The sequence below is a fragment of the Gadus chalcogrammus genome, chromosome 7 (genome assembly GCF_026213295.1).
Source record: "Gadus chalcogrammus isolate NIFS_2021 chromosome 7, NIFS_Gcha_1.0, whole genome shotgun sequence".
NCBI classification, from domain to species: domain Eukaryota; kingdom Metazoa; phylum Chordata; class Actinopteri; order Gadiformes; family Gadidae; genus Gadus; species Gadus chalcogrammus.
Window position 1 is genome coordinate 15,333,414 of NC_079418.1, and position 18,953 is coordinate 15,352,366.

At 45.7% G+C, this 18,953-nt stretch overlaps 2 protein-coding genes across 2 annotated transcripts in view; both read left to right on the plus strand.

Moving 5' to 3' along the window:
• On the plus strand, window positions 1-14,860 carry gabrr3a (gamma-aminobutyric acid type A receptor subunit rho3a). The gene is made up of 9 exons (XM_056594584.1): window positions 1-560; window positions 4,225-4,337; window positions 5,288-5,355; window positions 5,661-5,884; window positions 7,519-7,601; window positions 9,960-10,097; window positions 10,731-10,883; window positions 11,843-12,036; window positions 14,056-14,860. Exons 1-9 carry the CDS (start codon window positions 418-420, stop codon window positions 14,362-14,364), a joined length of 1,425 nt encoding a protein of 474 aa, XP_056450559.1. The 5' UTR covers window positions 1-417; the 3' UTR covers window positions 14,365-14,860.
• A 562-nt stretch (window positions 14,861-15,422) lies between these two features.
• Window positions 15,423-18,953, plus strand: part of LOC130385996 (uncharacterized) — a 30,357-nt gene continuing 26,826 nt past the window's right edge. Inside the window, exons 1-2 of the mRNA XM_056594784.1 lie at window positions 15,423-15,733; window positions 18,796-18,875. Of these exons, the coding sequence (XP_056450759.1) occupies window positions 15,636-15,733; window positions 18,796-18,875 (178 nt within the window). The 5' untranslated portion in view covers window positions 15,423-15,635. The remainder of the gene's footprint in view (window positions 15,734-18,795; window positions 18,876-18,953) is intronic.

Below are 18,953 nucleotides of genomic sequence, written 5' to 3' on the forward strand. Positions count from 1 at the left end.
GACATGAGTGGTCTAAACCTAGGAGGGAATACACTGGCGTTGGATCTCAGCGTAAACGTTGAAAGCCTCGGTCTTAGCTCCATGTTCGGTCAGAAGAGAGGAATGTAGGGCTCACTTTATGTTTTTGATTCGTATGGCACCTCTGGACACTTTTTTTTCCAGCGTAACCCTTTTCTCTGATGACTCTCATTTTTGAGCGCTTGCTTTGATTTAATATTTCAGCCCCACTTGTAGGTCACTGCTGGTGAAGGAGTCTGCTGAATGACTTATTAGGTGATGTAACATGGTGATGGTGCCTACTGGCAGAGGGAATGAGGTCCAGGAAAGAAAGGACATCCCTGGGTCTCCATCGCCGTTGATGCTCCCTGGTGGAGGAGGACTGCTCGGTGAGGAGGAGACGCAATAGGTGACCCGACGATGAGAGCAGCCCCGTTGGCCCTCAGACTGCTGTGTCTGGCCGGGCTGTGGCCCCTGGCACGCCTCACTGGGGGCCACAGCCCCAGCAAGAGGAGACATAAGGAGGTGTACCTGGGCGAGGAGACACGCAATAAACCTGGAGGGTGAGACAGCAGACCCAACTTATCACTACCACTAGCTATCACCACCGTGCACTCTCACTACCACTAGCTATCACTATCACTGACACTCACTATCACTACCACTCACTATCACTGACACTCACTACCACTCACTATCACTACCACTCACTATCACTACCACTCACTATCACTGACACTCACTATCAGTACCACCAACTAACAGTACCACTAACTATCACCACCACTCACTACCACTACCACTCACTATCACTACCTATCACTACTACTCACTATCAGTATCACTCACTATCACTGACACTCACTACCACTCACTATCACTGACACTCACTACCACTCACTATCACTGACACTCACCATCAGTACCACTAACTAACAGTACCACTAACTATCACCACCACTCACTACCACTACCACTCACTATCACTACCTATCACTACCACTGACTATCAGTACCACTCACGAGCACTACTACTCACTATCATCTCTACTCACTATCATCTCTACTCACTATCACTACCACTAACTATCACTGCCACTCACTATCACTGACACTATAACTCACTATCACCTCTACTCACTATCAGTACAACTCACTATCACTGACACTCACCAGCACTACTACTCACTATCAGTACCACTCACAATCAGTATAACTCACTATCACTGACACTCACCATCACTATAACTGACACTCACTACCACTCACCATCAGTACCACTCACTATCAGTACCACTAACTATCACCACCACTCACTACCACTACCACTCACTATCACTACCCATCAATACTACTCACTATCCCTACCAGTAACTATCACTGCCACTCACTATCACTGACACACACTATCACTACTACTCACTATCAGTGCCACTCACTATCAGTACCACTAACTATCACCACCAATCACTACCACTACCACTAACTACCACCACCAATCACTACCACTACCACTCACTATCACTACGACTCAATATCACTACCACTCACTATCACCACTACGCACTATCACTACCACCCACTATCACTGACACTCACTATCAGTACCAATCACTATCAGTACCACTCACTATCACTACGACTCAGTAGCAATACCACCCAGTAACACCACCATGCACTATAACTACCACTCACTATCACTACCACCCACTATAACTACCACTCACTATCACTACCACCGACCATAACTACCACTCACTATCACTACCACCCACTATAACTACCACTCACTATCACTACCACCGACCATAACTACCACTCACTATCACTACCACCCGCCATCACTACCACCACCAATCACTACCACTCACTATCCTTACCACTCACTATCACCACCACTCACTATCACCACCACTCACTACCACTGCCACTCACTATCACTGGAACTCACTACCACTACCACTCACTACCACTACCTCTCAGTATCACTGACACTCACTATCACTACCACTTGATATCACTACCACTTACTATCACTGCTACTCAATATCACTGACACCCACTACCACTACCTCTCAGTATCACTGACACTCACCCCCACTACCACTCACCCCCACTACCACTCACTATCACTTCAACTCACTATCACTACCACTCGATATCACTACCACTCGATATCACTACCACTCGATATCACTACCACTCACTATCACTTCAACTCACTATCACTACCACTCGATATCACTACCACTCGATATCACTACCACTCGATATCACTACCACTCGATATCACTACCACTCGATATCACTACCACTCGATATCACTACCACTCGATATCACTACCACTTACTGTCCACTTACTGTCACAGTGTCACTCGGTGACACTCACTACCACTACCACTCACTATAACTACCTCCCAGATTTGTCCTGCACCTTTCAATTTTGTATACATTCGTTGTTGTTTTTTGTTGGTTATTATTTTGTGGTTAGGTTGTAGTAGATCATCCTGGGTATATATACTGGGTAATCTTTGATTCATGCACCTCAACCACTACTAACTAATCCCAGTATGACTTGTGGTATTAGCATAATTGAGAGTTCTAACACTGATGAGAAGCTTCAGTAGGAACCGGTTTAGTTTGGCTTGGGGAAGGGCTTAAACAGTCATTTGTCTAGAACATTTAAATGTACACGTTGAAGGTTTAATTTATGTTTGTTTGTAATGAGTGCTGCTTCAGTGTTGTATTAATATGTGGATGCCGGGTTGCCTGGGTGTGTTGGCCTGTGCCGTCATCAGGTCGTGTTTGATCAAGGTAAAAGCGGCTTGTGTAATCATTAAGAACCGAGGATCAACCAGGGGAGGGTCTGCTAAATATGTGGCCACGTGGCCGACATTTATTAAGGCCTTGATTGGTGAGATGCTGATTCATGGTGTTATCATGGCTTAAGCTTTACCGTTTAACAGTTTGCGTTCGGCATCGCCATAGATTCTTATACACAACTGAGCTATAAAAATCAGCACACAGCGTTGGTAGATAGACAGACATATAAATAGATACATAGATACATGTAACCACATACTGACACAGTTACTGAGTTAGCTAATGCATCCAAGTATTGAGTACCGGAACTATTGATTCAATGAAAAGCAATGCAGGGATATTACATGTAAAGCAACAAACCTTAACGTTTAAACAGTATGTTTCTATTCCGGTCAACAACAAGAACAAACATCAGCATCAGCTTGTTCCTCTCCAAGCGGTTGATCAAGAGAACTATGGCGGGGCGATTAGAAAGACAGCCCCTTGCTTGTGTTAAACTTTGAGTTTAGACTCACTGTTAATACATCAATCAGCTCATTCACCACACCAGATGTCACTGACTCTACATGTAGTTTAGAGAGAGAGAGAGAGAGAGATAATGAGAGAATGAGAGAGGGAGAGAGAGAGAGAGAGAGAGAGAGAGAGAGAGAGAGAGAGAGAGAGAGAGAGAGAGAGAGAGAGAGAGAGAGAGAGAGAGGAGGGGGGGGGGGATCATTCCAATGTTGACAATCGTTGAGTACTATTTCACTGACAACTCTTGTAAATGTTATGCATTTTTATTTTATTTTTTATTACAAGCCATAAAAACCTTGGATTTACTTGGAAGGGAGATCGATTTGATGTTTGTTTTCTGTCTGGTCTCAATGTGATCATCTTTTAAAGTTCTGATTTGGTTCTGATCTGGTTCTGTGAGGTTCAGATCTGGTTCTGTGAGGTTCAGATCTGGTTCTGTGTGGTTCAGATCTGGTTCTGTGTGGTTCTGATCTGGTTCTGTGTTGTTCTGATCTGGGTCTTTCTGGTTCTGTTTGTTTCTGTGTGGTTATTCTGTGCTTCTGCTGTCGTTCTGATCTGGTTCTGTGTGTTTCTGACGATGTTTTGTGTGTGTCTGTGTGATACTGATGTGGTTGTAACGTGGTTCTGTGTGTTTCTGACTATGTTTTGTGTGCGTCTGTGTGATACTGATGTGGTTGTAACGTGGTTCTGTGTGTTTCTGACGATGTTTTGTGTGCGTCTGTGTGATACTGATGTGGTTGTAACCTGGTTCTGTGTGTTTCTGACGATGTTTTGTGTGCGTCTGTGTGATACTGATGTGGTTGTAACGTGGTTCTGTGTGTTTCTGACGATGTTTTGTGTGCGTCTGTGTGATACTGATGTGGTTGTAACGTGGTTCTGTGTGTTTCCAGGCGGGTGGACTTCCGTCTGAAGAAGCAGGACAGCACCAAGTCTCTGCTCATCAAGTCGGAGCAGCTACTTCGTATCGAGGACCACGACTTCGCCATGCGCCCCGGCTTCGGAGGTGAGGACTAGGACACGGACTAATGACGATCTATAGCGTTCTCATGGATCACATGTTCTTCTTAATCTTCCTAATCCGAGATGACTTCCTACTACTAACCACCACCTTATAAAACAATTGTATATTAAATAATAGTACATATAGTACATTAAAACAATATTCATTATTTTAGTTATTTTTTATCAATAGTTATCCATTATCAATCATTTATATTTTATTTTATTTATTTTAACTTCTTCTTACTTATAATTCCTATTTATGACTATAATTCTCCTTGTTATAAACACCAGCGTCGTTGGTTTTGTGTCTCGGTCCCCAGGAGGCTTAATATTGGTTACAGTACCGCCCCACCAAGCAAATCAAACCCTCTCTGACCCAGATTGTCTGCAGAGCCGGAAAACAACGGCTAGCTCTGTATTACCCACTTGTTCTCTGACGGTAATCTGGTCCTGAACTCAAATCCCGAAACAGAGAGAAGAGAGGAATATTAAAGGATATTCCAAAAAAACATGTCATCATGTTAACAGGGTAAATGAGTAACTGTCAATTTCAGAGTTTGTGTTCTTTGCGTCGCTTGCGATAAGGTTTAGAAGGTCGTCGAAATTCATGATGCTTGATTTCCAAACACGATTTTGGTTTGTCCGGTTTGCTTGAATGATTAAAAACACAATTTTAGAAATGACCAGGGCTAGCAGCTAATATAGGTCATGTCCCCATGTCTTACAGTTACACGACAATCATCTCCAACACAATATTCTAGTAGCAATACTTGTTAATATAATGTACAGTAGAATCAATATAATGTACTCTACATTATATTAATCGGATTGGTGGCCCTATGTACTTAATCCAGTGGAGAAACGTCCATATTTAACCTTCGGCCTCCCTATGCATTTACTGCAAAAGAAGAGCGAGCCTAAGCTGTATCTGTAACCCCTCTGCTCCCTCAGGCTCAGCCATCCCCGTAGGCATCGATGTTCAGGTGGAGAGCATCGACAGCATCTCTGAAGTCAACATGGTACGGGCTTCTGCACACATAGCATGCACACTGACTGATCTTTTGTATCCAACTGCACATTATACACTTTTAAATGTATTTGGCACTCCTCTGGCTTTTAGTTTACATTTTAGGTTGGCTTTTGTATCAGCATTTTGGATGCTGCTTCTTATTATATTGTCAGTTACTTAATAACTGCCATTGTGTTCTTTTAATGCATGCTGCTGTTACGCCTTCATTCTCGCCTCAGGGATGAATACCTTACCGTGTGTGCATGCATGCGTGCGTGTGCGTGCGTGTGTGTGCGTGCTTGTGTCCCCCTGCAGGACTTCACCATGACCCTGTACCTGAGACACTACTGGCAGGACGTCCGCCTGGCCTTCCCTTCCGGCAGCAACAAGAGCCGCACCTTCGACGCTCGGCTGGTGAAGAAGATATGGGTCCCCGACGTGTTCTTCGTCCACTCCAAGCGCTCCTTCATCCACGACACCACCATGGAGAACATCATGCTGCGCGTGTACCCCGACGGGAACATCCTGTTCAGCGTCAGGTGCGGGGCAAAGGGGAGAGCAGACGGGGGTTCAGATGGGAAGAATGGTGGATAAACTGAAAGGGTTAGGGCCCCTTAACCAGGAGCAGGTATGGCTCAGGTGAAGGCTCTTCATCAGGAGCAGGTATGGCTCAGGTGAAGGCTCTTCATCAGGAGCAGGTAGGGTTCAGGTGAAGGCTCATCAGGAGCAGGTAGGGCTCAGGTGAAGGCTCTTCATCAGGAGCAGGTATGGCTCAGGTGAAGGCTCTTCATCAGAAGCAGGCAGGGCTCAGGTGAAGGCTCTTCATCAGGAGCAGGTATGGCTCAGGTGAAGGCTCTTCATCAGGAGCAGGCAGGGCTCAGGTGAAGGCTCTTCACCAGGAGCAGGTAGGGCTCAGGTGAAGGCTCTTCATCAGGAGCAGGTAGGGCTCAGGTGAAGGCTCTTCATCAGGAGCAGGTAGGGCTCAGGTGAAGGCTCTTCATCAGGAGCAGGTATGGCTCAGGTGAAGGCTCTTCATCAGGAGCAGGTAGGGCTCAGGTGAAGGCTCTTCATCAGGAGCAGGTAGGGCTCAGGTGAAGGCTCTTCATCAGGAGCAGGTAGGCCTCAGGTGAAGGCTCTTCATCAGGAGCAGGTAGGCCTCAGGTGAAGGCTCTTCATCAGAAGCAGGCAGGGCTCAGGTGAAGGCTCTTCATCAGGAGCAGGTATGGCTCAGGTGAAGGCTCTTCATCAGGAGCAGGCAGGGCTCAGGTGAAGGCTCTTCACCAGGAGCAGGTAGGGCTCAGGTGAAGGCTCTTCATCAGGAGCAGGTAGGGCTCAGGTGAAGGCTCTTCATCAGGAGCAGGTAGGGCTCAGGTGAAGGCTCTTCACCAGGAGCAGGTAGGGCTCAGGTGAAGGCTCTTCATCAGGAGCAGGTAGGGCTCAGGTGAAGGCTCTTCATCAGGAGCAGGTAGGCCTCAGGTGAAGGCTCTTCATCAGGAGCAGGTAGGCCTCAGGTGAAGGCTCTTCATCAGGAGCAGGTAGGGCTCAGGTGAAGGCTCCTCAGGAGCAGGCAGGGCTCAGGAGGACATCTTGCTCTGGGAGGCCTTGTGATAGGCTGCGCAGAGGCTGTCTACAGGAGTGTGAGACTGTTGGGACGACTTCTGTGTCACTTTGACCGTCTTTAAAAATGAAATTGTTGTCTAGCTTAGTTTAGTTAATTTATTTAGCACACATTAACATAAATGGTGCTAGGAGGGAACGAAGCCCAATGGGCTTGTGCAAGAGTTCCACCCCTATCAATCATCACAATCAAATCATATTTATTAGGCTAACAAATAAACTTTAGAAAATAAGGAGACAAAGTACACAAATAATCAAAATAATCAAAATTAGATGGAAAAGGATGTTATAAATACATGTCTTAGACAAAGAGTGAGTGGGACAATATGGATCTTAATAGGGGAGGTAAGTTGTTCAATGATATGTTCATGTATTTGATAAACCTCTTTGAAAATGTACTTGTCATCAAATCTTTATCAAATAAACTTGCTAAGCATCTTTGAGAATCTAAATGTTATTAAATCCCGTACAAATAAACTTGCGTTCCTAATAATGCAATCCATTTGTTATGAAGACTGTTGGTTTCCTGTTGGTTTAAACTGAACTGTTGTTTCAGGATCACGGTGACAGCTCTCTGCTCCATGGACTTCAGCAGCTTCCCCCTCGACACTCAGAACTGCACCCTGGAGCTGGAGAGCTGTGAGTATACACACACAGTAGTATAACACAGTCCAGTGCAGTATAGAATGGACTATACCAGTTGTTCTAAAATGTGTAGCTTCCCACTAAGGGGTGTGCACCAGAGTATATCCTCCTATAGCTTTGAGATGTTTATTCTCATTATCAAGGCCCCTCAGACATGTGGACAGGCCTAGGCAGGTCAGCAACATAGCTAGGCAGGTCCGGATGGGGAGCATGGCTGGGTAACTTTGGATTGAGGCTAGATAGCTGTGGAGTGAGGCTGAGTAACTGTGGAGTGAGGCTGAGTAACTGTGGAGTGAGGCTGAGTAACTGTGGAGTGAGGCTGAGTAACTGTGGAGTGAGGCTGAGTAACTGTGGAGTGAGGCTGAGTAACTGTGAGGCTGAGTATCTGTGGAGTGAGGCTTGGTAGCTTTGGAGTGAGGCTGGTTACTGGTCACAATCATCTCCAGGATAAAAACAAATGAGGCGTTCCTAGCGCTCAAAGATGGCTGCCAGGAAGGTGTTTATTGGAAAGACTTTGGTGGCTTTATTCTGCTGGTCAGTACCTTCTGTCACTGCTCGTTCAGGGAGTTGAGCACAGACCCAGAGATCAGGCACAGGGTAGGTGTGGAAGGATGCTTTTGACAGAAACAAACAAGGAACCGACAAACTGGGGCAAAAAGAAAAAAAACAGGACGTGATGGGGGTTGGTGCAGGACGGTTACAAACCCACACGCACATTCGACGACACTACAAGATGGTGCTGATATTTTCCACAGATTGCATTTCACTCTGACTCAGCTTAATCTCGGTATTTGTGCTCTAATGTATTTCACCAGCAGATGCACAGCTTCTACACATATTAACTCAATTGCAAAGCATAGAGTATGGCAGGTGCTGTGTGGTCAGATGGCATGTAAAGACTAATCCAATTGAGGTCATTGCTGACCATTAAAACATCTTTATATAAGATTCAGGCTCTACAGCGGATTAATGAAACGTTGTTACCCTGCTTTGCTCCACAGTCAGTAAGTTATATAATGACTTTTTATCCGACCGACCAAAATAATGTAAAGCTATGCTGTGCAAGTCAGACTTATAAAATAGCTTTGGCCTAGTTTATTTGTCAGAAGAAGTGGGACAGGATCATATGCATCTGATTTATAAAGGTCTTAGGCATAAGCTGGTTGTTATATACTGTGTGTATGTACACCCAGTATCTAAGCTGTGTGTGTACGTACACAAACAGACACAAACAGACGCTCTCAGCCCACGCACACTTAAGGCTGTACTGTGTTGCTCTGTAAAACACGCAAGCACGCAAACACATACACAAGCACAGCGTCGGACCTGCAAACGTGTCATCCTAAGCCGATACATCTCCTCTTTTTGCGACAAAATGTTATATTCTTTATTTTAAATCGAGGGAAACAACTTTGTACTTGTTCCCTGCAAAGATTTTCAAGATTACACAGGCACGCAATCGACAGCTGCGTTTGTTTGCTGATGAGGATAATGTGATCAGCAGGTAATTGGGGGATGAAGAACGTGTTTGTATTGTGGCGCGCCACTCTGGCAGAACATCTTGCGGTCTCCTTGTCTACTCCCTGAGCTAACAGATGGTTCAGGACAGAGAGGGAGGGGGTGAGATGTCCAAGAGGGACGTTTTGAAGGAGGTTATTGGGTAGGCAGGTGGAGAGTTACATGAGTGGTCTTTCTCCTTTACTTTAGTTCATAGAGCTCCGTTTGTATTGAATATATTACGATTATAATCTCTTCTGATCTTCTCTCCTCTTGTCTCTTCTTTTTCTTTCTCCTCTTCTCCACTCATCTCCTCTCTCCTCCTCTCCTCTCCTCTTTAATCTCCTCCTCATCTCTCTCTCTCCTCCTGCACCCTCCTCTTAAACTCTCCTCTAAACATCACCTCTCCTCTGCTCCCCTCCCCTCCTCTCCTCTCCCCTTTCCTCTCCTCTTTATTGTCCTCCTCATCGGTCGGCTCTCGTGTACCCTCCTCTTCACATCTCCTCTTCTCTCCTCTCCTCTCTTCTCATCTCCTTTTCTCTCCGATCCTCGCTTTTCCTCTCCCCTCCCTTCCTCTCCATTGCTTTTCTCTCCTCTCCCCTTCTCTCTCCTCTCTTCTCCTCTGCTGTTCTTCATCTCCTCTCCTCTCCCCTCCTCTCCCCTCCTCTCCTCTCCTCTCCTCTCCTCCCCTCCCCTCTCCTCCCCTCCCCTCTCCTCTCCTCTCCTCTTCTCTCCTCTCCCCTCCTCTCCTCTCCTCTCCCCTCCCCTCCTATCCTCTCCTCTCCTCTCCTCTCCTCTCCTCTCCTCTCCTCTCCTCTCCTCTCCCCTCCTCTCCTCCCCTCTCCTCTATTGAAGATGCCTATAATGAGAATGACCTCATGCTGTACTGGAAGAATGGGAACGACTCGCTGAGGACCGATGAGATTGTGCTGTCCCATTTCTTCATTGAATCCTTCCACCCCTCCTACGGTCTGGCCTTCTACAGCAGCACTGGTGTGTGAACTGCAGCACTACATTTTTAGTTGGTTGTAATATACCAAAGAGTTGTTGTCCCGTATTCGGGCTGCATTCGGTTATTATACATTTTGGTTTGGAAGTAACTATATACAGTATATATATATATGTGTGTTTTGTGTGTGTACGTTTATGTGTGCATTTCTGTATGTTGAGATTAATGTGTCCGTGTCTTCATGTGCTAATGTGTATCGCCCTTTCTTTGTCTCCTCTCTCTCTCTCTCTCTCTTCTCTCTCTCCTCTCTCTCTCTCTCTCATCTCTCTCTCTCTCTCCCCATTTCCTCTCTATCTGTCTCTCTGTCTCTTTGTCTCTCTATCTCCCTCCCTCTCTCTCTGTCTCTGTCTCTCTCTGTCTCTTTGTCTCTCTTTCCCACCCTGTCTCCCCCCCTCTCTCCCTCTCTCTGTATCTCTCTCTCTCCCTCCCTCTCTCCCTATCCTCTCTCCCTATCCTCTCTGTCCTCTCATCTCTTCTCTCTCTCTCTCTCTCTCTCTCTCTCTCTCTCTCTCTCTCTCTCTCTCCTCTCTCTCTCCTCTCTCTCTCCCTCTCTCTCTCTCCCTCTCCTCTCTCTCTCCCTCCCTCGCTCTCTTTCTCTGTGTCTCTCTCTCCCTCAGGCTGGTACAACCGGCTGTACATTAACTTCATCCTGAGGAGGCACATCTTCTTCTTCATGCTGCAGACGTACTTCCCCACCATGCTGATGGTCATGCTGTCCTGGGTGTCCTTCTGGATCGACCGCCGCGCCGTGCCCGCACGCGTCTCTCTCGGTTCAGTACAGCACAACACCCCCGTCCTGCCGGCACCCACTGTGACATTATGGACGTCATATTATAATCCCTTTAATCAGTATTTACATTTTACAATAAAGGTACTGTATGTCACATTGAACCTGAGCATAAAAAATGGGAACGGTGTTCCAAATTCACTATTTTTGAGAGTGTAGTCTCTGCCCGACCCCTCGTCCCCAGACCCGAACCTCTTGCGGATTGCCAGGTTGAGGCCACTGAGAAACAATGAGCACAAGCGAGGATACCTTTACAATGTGTCTGTTGTTTGCAAAATTATAAACCAGCTCATGTGGCTCTCATTCCTTACTGGGCGCCTGGATGTCTCCTTCTTTCAAATGTGCCTCCTATGTTTTAGCACGGCTCTAGTCGGTAGGAAGTTGTAAAGGAGACAAGGCTTTTGAGGTTGAATAGAATCTACTGCAATTTAAATTCATCATTAATGCAATTTAAATTCATCCAGTTTGTCTGATTGCTTCAATGGCTGCAGCATGTTGTGTTTGTGTGCCACTTTGTTACACACAGGCCAAAACAAAAACATATATTCTGATCCGGAACGCACATTTCAAAGAACATACTGGCTGTAGCATTGTTGCCGGAGAAGCCAGTATTTCGACTTAACTTGTTTGCTTAATCCCTAATGCGATATCATGGTAAATTCATGATTTAGTACAGAACATTTGTAGCAGATTATACCTTTTAATTCAACAATCAGTAAAAAAAATGTAAGTACCGGTAGCTTTGATCTTTCAAGTAACAACAATCAAAGCATACGATCAAAATGTGTGTCTTTCTTCTTTATACCTCTGGATCTTTGACGCAAGATGTGTGCATGTGACAAGGAGCAAAAATATCTCATTTTGATTCTAATCTTTAAACAATTCATCGTATTGTAGGATTGGTCAATGTAGTGACTCCTGTTTATTTTCTTCCTCACGCAGGCATCACTACAGTGTTGACGATGTCCACCATCATCACAGGTGTGTCGGCGTCTATGCCCCAGGTGTCCTATGTCAAGGCTGTGGACATCTACCTGTGGTCCAGCTTCCTCTTCGTCTTCCTGTCCGTCATTGAATACGCAGCCGTCAACTACTTCACAACCATGGAGGAGATGAAGAAGCTCAGGCGGGCCAAGGTGTGTAATACGTCTTCAAACCTGCCTGCTGGTCACGGTTGTCGAGGATATGGATTACATTCAGTGCAGAGCTTGGATGGGCTGGGGTATAAGGTCTGGCCCTGTCCTGGATGTAGGGTGGGCCTGGGCCATTTGCAGCATGGTAGGAATGTACCATTGACGTACGTTGCGTAGCAGCAGCCGCCGTAGCCAGTGCAGGCTGCAGGCTGTAGTATAACGTGGGAGAATGTGGATGGGTTGATGACCGGCCAGGCTGCTGCAACCTGGATGAGGTGCAGAGGTGGAATGGCACATGCAGGCAGAACAACCAGAAGGGAGTTGCAGTAGTCTAGCTGAGAGGTGACAAGTGCCTGGCCCAAAACCTCCCTGGTCTTCTGGCTGAGGACCTTATCCCCCTGATATTGTGGAGCATGATTCTGCAGGAGCGCGTTTTTGCAGCGATGTTGGCTGTGAAGGACAGCCCTACAGTCTCACACCCAGCTCCCTTTCCATCCATGCCGAGTTCTCAATATTGATGGAGAGGTTGTGGATAGGAGATGCCTTTCCTGGAAGGAGGAGATCATTCTTGTCCAGATTTAGGGTGAGCTCCGACATCCAAGCACTGAGGGACGTCGGCTGGACACGCAGAGATTTGCATTAGTTTAAGGCCGTGAAAATGAAACAATAAGTTATGCGTCGTCTGTTGTAGAAGGAAAACCGCCCGCTGAATGACAGGACCCAGTGCCTAGCTTTACGGGGAGAAGAGCATGGGACCCAGAAAAGAACCCTGAGGGAACCCAGGAATGAGACTCAAGACACTTTATTTTCAGGTTACCCTGTAGGTCTGGTTCGTGAGTAAGGAACAGGGGGAGTGCAGAGCCTGAGACTCCCAATTATTGGAGGGTAGAGAGGAGGATCTGGTGGTTCTGTGTCAAAGGCTGTTGAAAGATCAGGCAAAATGACGAAAAATTTGCAGGCTGTGTGCAGGCTGTTCTCATTGTGTGGATGCCAGGAGGACAGTCTCTGGTGAGCTGCCTGCCTTGACTCTAGACTGGTGAGGGAGACAGGTCTGTATTTGTTGACATCAGATGCATTAAGTGTGGGTTTATTTTGACCCTTGCCCCTTTCGTCAAAGTCCTCAAAGAGGTGAAGATTGGAGGGGTGAGGAAAGGAAGGCGGTGGGGAGTAATAGACTGAAGAAGGGGAGAGGGGATCGGGTCTAGAGGACGGGTGGCCCTAGGAAGGGACCAGTGATAGAACCTCATTCGGAGAGAGTTAATTAAGTAGAAGATGAGGAGGTTGATGTAAGACCGGCGATGTCAGCAGGAGGATGGGGAAAGAAAGAATTCAGGGAATTGGATGAAGTAGAGAGGATGTCTGTGGCAATCTTTGAGGATGTTCGATAGGAGGATGTCTTCTTCCTAGAAGAATTCCCTAAGAGGCCCTGGCGGGCAGTAGAGTGAAGAGATGTTGAGATATCCCTCGATATGCATTCAGTATATGTTACATGGAAAATGCAGAACAACATGATTGATGGATTTATACCCAAGAAGATCCACCAAGAGGTTATGACGTACATTCAGGGTTAAGGTCATAAAGTTGGACGGCGTCAAAATATATCTTGATCGAAGAACAGCAAAGGGTTCAAGCTTCAAACCCTATGCTCTCATCGAAGCATCCATAATGTTAAACTAACACTGTTCATTGCGTTACTATGAGAGACATTTTGTATCTTGTTAAAGGTATTTCATATTTATACAATGTTGATACTCTACTATGCACCAATTTACATTTAGGGCATTTGGCAGGCGATTTTATCCAAAGCGACTTCCAATAAGTACATTTGTCAGAAGAAAGAGAAACAACAATATATGGCTGCCTGTCAGTAGAGTAAGGATTTTCACAGAAACAAGTGTCAAGCACTTACAATTGCTAGGTTAACCCATTCCCCATACACAACAAAGCTAGCTAGGATAAGATGCTACACAATGCTAAGTACTCTTTTTAAATGCCAGTTTTCCTCGTTCTGCGCCCCAGCAGGTCCCTCCCTCCTTCAATTCCACTACGCAGGCCATGGCCTTCGACGGCTGTTACCACGACAACGACATCGACCTGGCCTCGTTCGGCGAAGCGGCAAGCACGACCAACACTGAGAGGACCGCCCACTCTCGGGACTCTGTCGCAGACTCCGCCCCCGGAGAGGGCACCAGACTGCGCCGCAAAAACCCTGTCGTGCGAAAGCTCCAGTATGTTATGAGCAACAGCCATATGATAGACTCCTACTCCCGGGTCATATTCCCCATGTCCTACCTGCTGTTCAACGTCATCTACTGGAGTATGTACACATAGGGCTTGGACGACAGGGGATTTTAGAGATGGATGCACCGTATGACTGTACTTGAAATAGTGCTGATGTTGGACACAAAGTGGAAACACGAATGACATCGGGCAGTGACTCCTTCTTGGCATTCTCAAAAATATTATTGTACTTTTCTTCCTTTTTTGCGGTGGGCAATATACGATGAGCTACAATATCATTTTGTGTGTTTTGGATGTGCGTGTGTCTGTTCTTTGTATCAGACAAAACTGATTTTTTTTTTAAGTATATATTGTTTTGTAGTTAAACATTGCATTTGCCTGTGGAAAAATGGTAAAACGTATTTTTGAATGTATACATTTCCTTGAATTAATGTGTAAAAATGTGTCATTCTATGCATCATCATGGTGAGAATACTGAATCACAAACTTAAAAACCATGACCAACATGGTCCAAAGGCACCATCAGACCTTCATACTATTCATTCATTATAGTCATTCATTGTATGATGAATCCAAAATAAATCAAAACCGTTTTTCACATCAACAGAACTACTTTTATGGCCAATATTGAAGCTGCAACTCTGGTAATTGGTTATTTTGAAAGCAGTACATTGGCCGACCACGTCGAACCGTGCTGCCCAGGTGTAGCGCTCTGTGACTCCTGTCCTTTCACATGCTGGGGCGTGCTGCACCTTAGGAATGACACCTAAATGTTCTAATAATTAGGGCAGGTGCATTGCATTCTTCGCTATGTTGTTCTTTGTTCTTGTTGTCTACCACTCCTTCACTATAGCCTGTGGCCACAGCTTTGACCCTTCAACGACAGACTACTGTCCAGACTCACAACTGTCCAGAAACACAAAAAATGCTGTGATCATTTGAAACAGGGCCCATATCAACCTTGTCTCCTTTTGAGTTATGTACTGTGAATCGCTTCTGTCCACCGCCAGTGTGAACAATGGCAAAGTAATGTTTGTTTGACATGAAAGAATGAGTGTGTGTGTTTTGTCACTGGCCTGTGAAAGAATGAGTTTGACGCGGTAGGGGCGTGCCACCGACGCTGAGGGAAGTCTGTCAACTTCTCTTACGTAAGACGATACAGGTTTCTGTCCCACGCTGCCAAAATCAGTTTTGTGCTTCGAAGCTTGGCTGCTGGAATTGCACAGGTGTCAAACAAACCTTGATATCTAACACACGAAACAGGTGGATAGTTTGTGGATCGGTTCACACGTCGGTTGGCTTCGGGACAAACGCTGCCTTTGAGACAAAGTCTGGATTTGTGCGTTGCTGGTGTGAAACCTATGTCCTGTGGCCCAGGGGATGCTGAGCAGGATGTGAGGGATTCAGACATGAGCTGCAGCCGCCGAACATCCCGTCCCCAGGCTTCCAGCTTCACCAGGTAACCCTCCCTTCTGATCCCTTAACACACGTCCTTCCAGCTTCACCAGGTAACCCTTCCTTCTGATCCCTTAACACACGTCCTTCCAGCTTCACCAGGTAACCCTTCCTTCTGATCCCTTAACACACGTCCTTCCAGCTTCACCAGGTAACCCTCCCTTCCCATACGTCCTTCCAGCTTCACCAGGTAACCCTCCCTTCCCATACGTCCTTCCAGCTTCACCAGGTAACCCTCCCTTCCCATACGTCCTTCCAGCTTCACCAGGTAACCCTCCCTTCCCATACGTCCTTCCAGCTTCACCAGGTAACCCTCCCTTCCCAACCCTTAACACACGTCCTTCCAGCTTCACCAGGTAACCCTCACTTCCCATACGTCCTTCCAGCTTCACCAGGTAACCCTCCCTTCTGATCCCTTCCCATACGTCCTTCCAGCTTCACCAGGTAACCCTCCCTTCCCATACGTCCTTCCAGCTTCACCAGGTAACCCTTCCTTCTGATCCCTTAACACATGTCCTTCCAGCTTCACCAGGTAACCCTCCCTTCCCATACGTCCTTCCAGCTCCCAGCTTACTAATATTAACACTGAAGTCATTTAATACGATGTTTTGGGTCATGAGTGGAAAAGATTAAAAGCTTCTGAGTTCTGGACTGACAGAGGGGCAGATTGAGTTATTACATTTGTTAGACAGACAAAAAGAAACAAATAACTAAAGAAAAATAGACTATATTTACAGATTAGATTTTTCACATGAATTTATGTTTGTGTTGTGTGTGTGTGTGTGGGGGGGGGGGGGGGGGGAGACTCCGGTACAACAATCCTGTTTATATTTTTCCAAAGCTGTATGATAAAGATACTGAATTCATGACTAACTCATTACCGTGAGAACTCGAATTTCTCTGTAAGGTGTGTCGTGATTGTGGTCCATTAGGATGTTTGCACAATGATTTATTTTGCACGACAAGCCATTAGAGTGGTGCCCTTATGCTTGTATTACATTTGTATGTATAAGATATTGAACATTGTAAAAAACAAATTCATAATAAAAATAAATAAATAATATATTTAATTTTATGTACCGCTCTCATAGACCAATGGCTATATATTACAAGGCAAAGAAATAGTAAAATATCACTAAACAGTCACATTAAAACATTGAATTACAGTTAAAGGGGTGATATTATGCTTTTTCGACTTTTCCCTCCGCTTTAGTCAGTTTGTTTTATGCCGTATTAGATGGGTTGGATGGGTGAGGAAAGGTCGGCGGTCGGGAGCAATAGACTGAAGAAGGGGAGAGGGGATCGGGGATAGAACCTCATTAGGAGAGAGTAAAGGAGTGAGTAGAAGATGAAGAGGTGGATATAAGACCCGTGGTGTCAGGAGGAGGGTTTGGGAAAGGAGGAGTGTATGACACAGAGAGCAATTATTATTATTATGCAATTATTAACCCCAAAATGATTACCCCTTTAAAGGCCCACTATGCAACTTCGGGCATTTCTTCGCTGTTATCTTGGTTTTGGCACGCACATTTCTCTACACAGCGCCCCCACAGCTTCGTAGATATTTTACAACACGGTCGTAACAACTCGTTGACGACCCTTCCCCATGCACTTCTACGCGAGCCATGTGCATTTGTTTTCAAAGAAGCCGGCGAATGCGTGGAGCCATGTCCGAAGTAGATGTTCATAAAGTGTAGGCAAGGTTATACATTTTTTAAATGGTGTATTTGTATTGCAATAAACATAAATCCATCCTTTTTTATAGTTGACGGGGAGAATTTATATCCTAGATTATAATTGTTTTATCTTCTAGAACAATCAGTGTAAGAGTGTTGGCCAACATAATAATCTAAATAAACAAGAACCTGGATTCGGGGATTCAGTCTGTATCTGGGGGACGAGACAGACGAACAGCAAAACACCCATGGACACAAAGGTGTTTATATGATTGCAACCAAGCAAGCTAGAAACATACAGGGCTCACAACAAAACGGTCGAGAAAACAATTTTTACAGGGCTCACAACAAAATGGTTGAGCAAACACATTTGTACAGAGACTATCAACATCAAGAATACCACGAAGACAAAGTTAACCCAAGGGTACTTTCAATTTCAAAAGCAACACGGCCAAGTCGGCGTCTGATTTGCAGTCTTCTTTTTCTTTCAGTTCACGCTATTCCTGAAAAGCTTACCCAACGTTTACTCGTGTCTGGCCTCTCTGTCGGTCAGTCTCCCTTTTCTCTTCTTCTGTTCCTCCGACATTGGGTTTCTCTGTCTCTTTTTAGTCGGCTGATCTATGATGAAAGTAACAATCCCTTAGTTAATTGTGTTTATATCAAGCCGGTTCGGTGTTTGGGGGTCTGTGCCGTAAAGCAATTCGTTACTTCGCGAGACCCGAGACTCCCGCGAGAGTGGGCGGCGGGTCGCCGGCAGAAACATTCCTTTTCTCCGCCAAGATGCGCAAGGGGGAGTCGAAACAACGAACAATCGAACAAAAATGTGTGATAGAACCATCGCAATGACCCTTAGCCTGTTATATTAAGGTAAATCAAGCCAAAAAAGTTGCATAGTTCCCCTTTCACTCGTGTCTGATCTCTTTTCTGGTCCATTCTTCTTTTGTTCCACCGACAGTCGCCTCTTGGGTCCCTTATCAGTCGATTGATCCATGATGAATGCAACAATAGCCTCGCAACTGGCTGTTTATATCTAGCCGGTGCCATGTTTGGGTGTGTGTCTGTGCCGTAAAGCATTTTCGAAACTACAATCTGACTACATTTTCGAGGCGCGATTGGATACTTCCGCTGCGTCACATCGGGATTGTGTCGGTCCGAACAGAGCAAGTTGCATATGCGCTTTTTCCTTGGAGAGGTGACATGGGGCAATGACACACCCACCAAACGACCCAGAAATGGTTGCAGAACCATCAGAATAACTCTCAACCAGCATAATTAATGTTATTTTGGCTAAAAAAGTTGCATAGTGGGCCTTTAAGGTGAGGAAGCTTATACATGACAAGCAGTCACGATGTGGTCAAAAGGTTTGCTTTGTGTGTTTTGCCTATTACAGGAGGGGTATCATCAATGCAGAACCATGTGCCAGGATCCCGTTGTGGGTCCAGACACTGTTATTGGTCCTGTTTATGGCAGGTAAGGTGATATCAGCTTGTGTATAATATAATGTCAACCCTTTGAAAATACCCTACGACACACAGATTCATTCCCTGG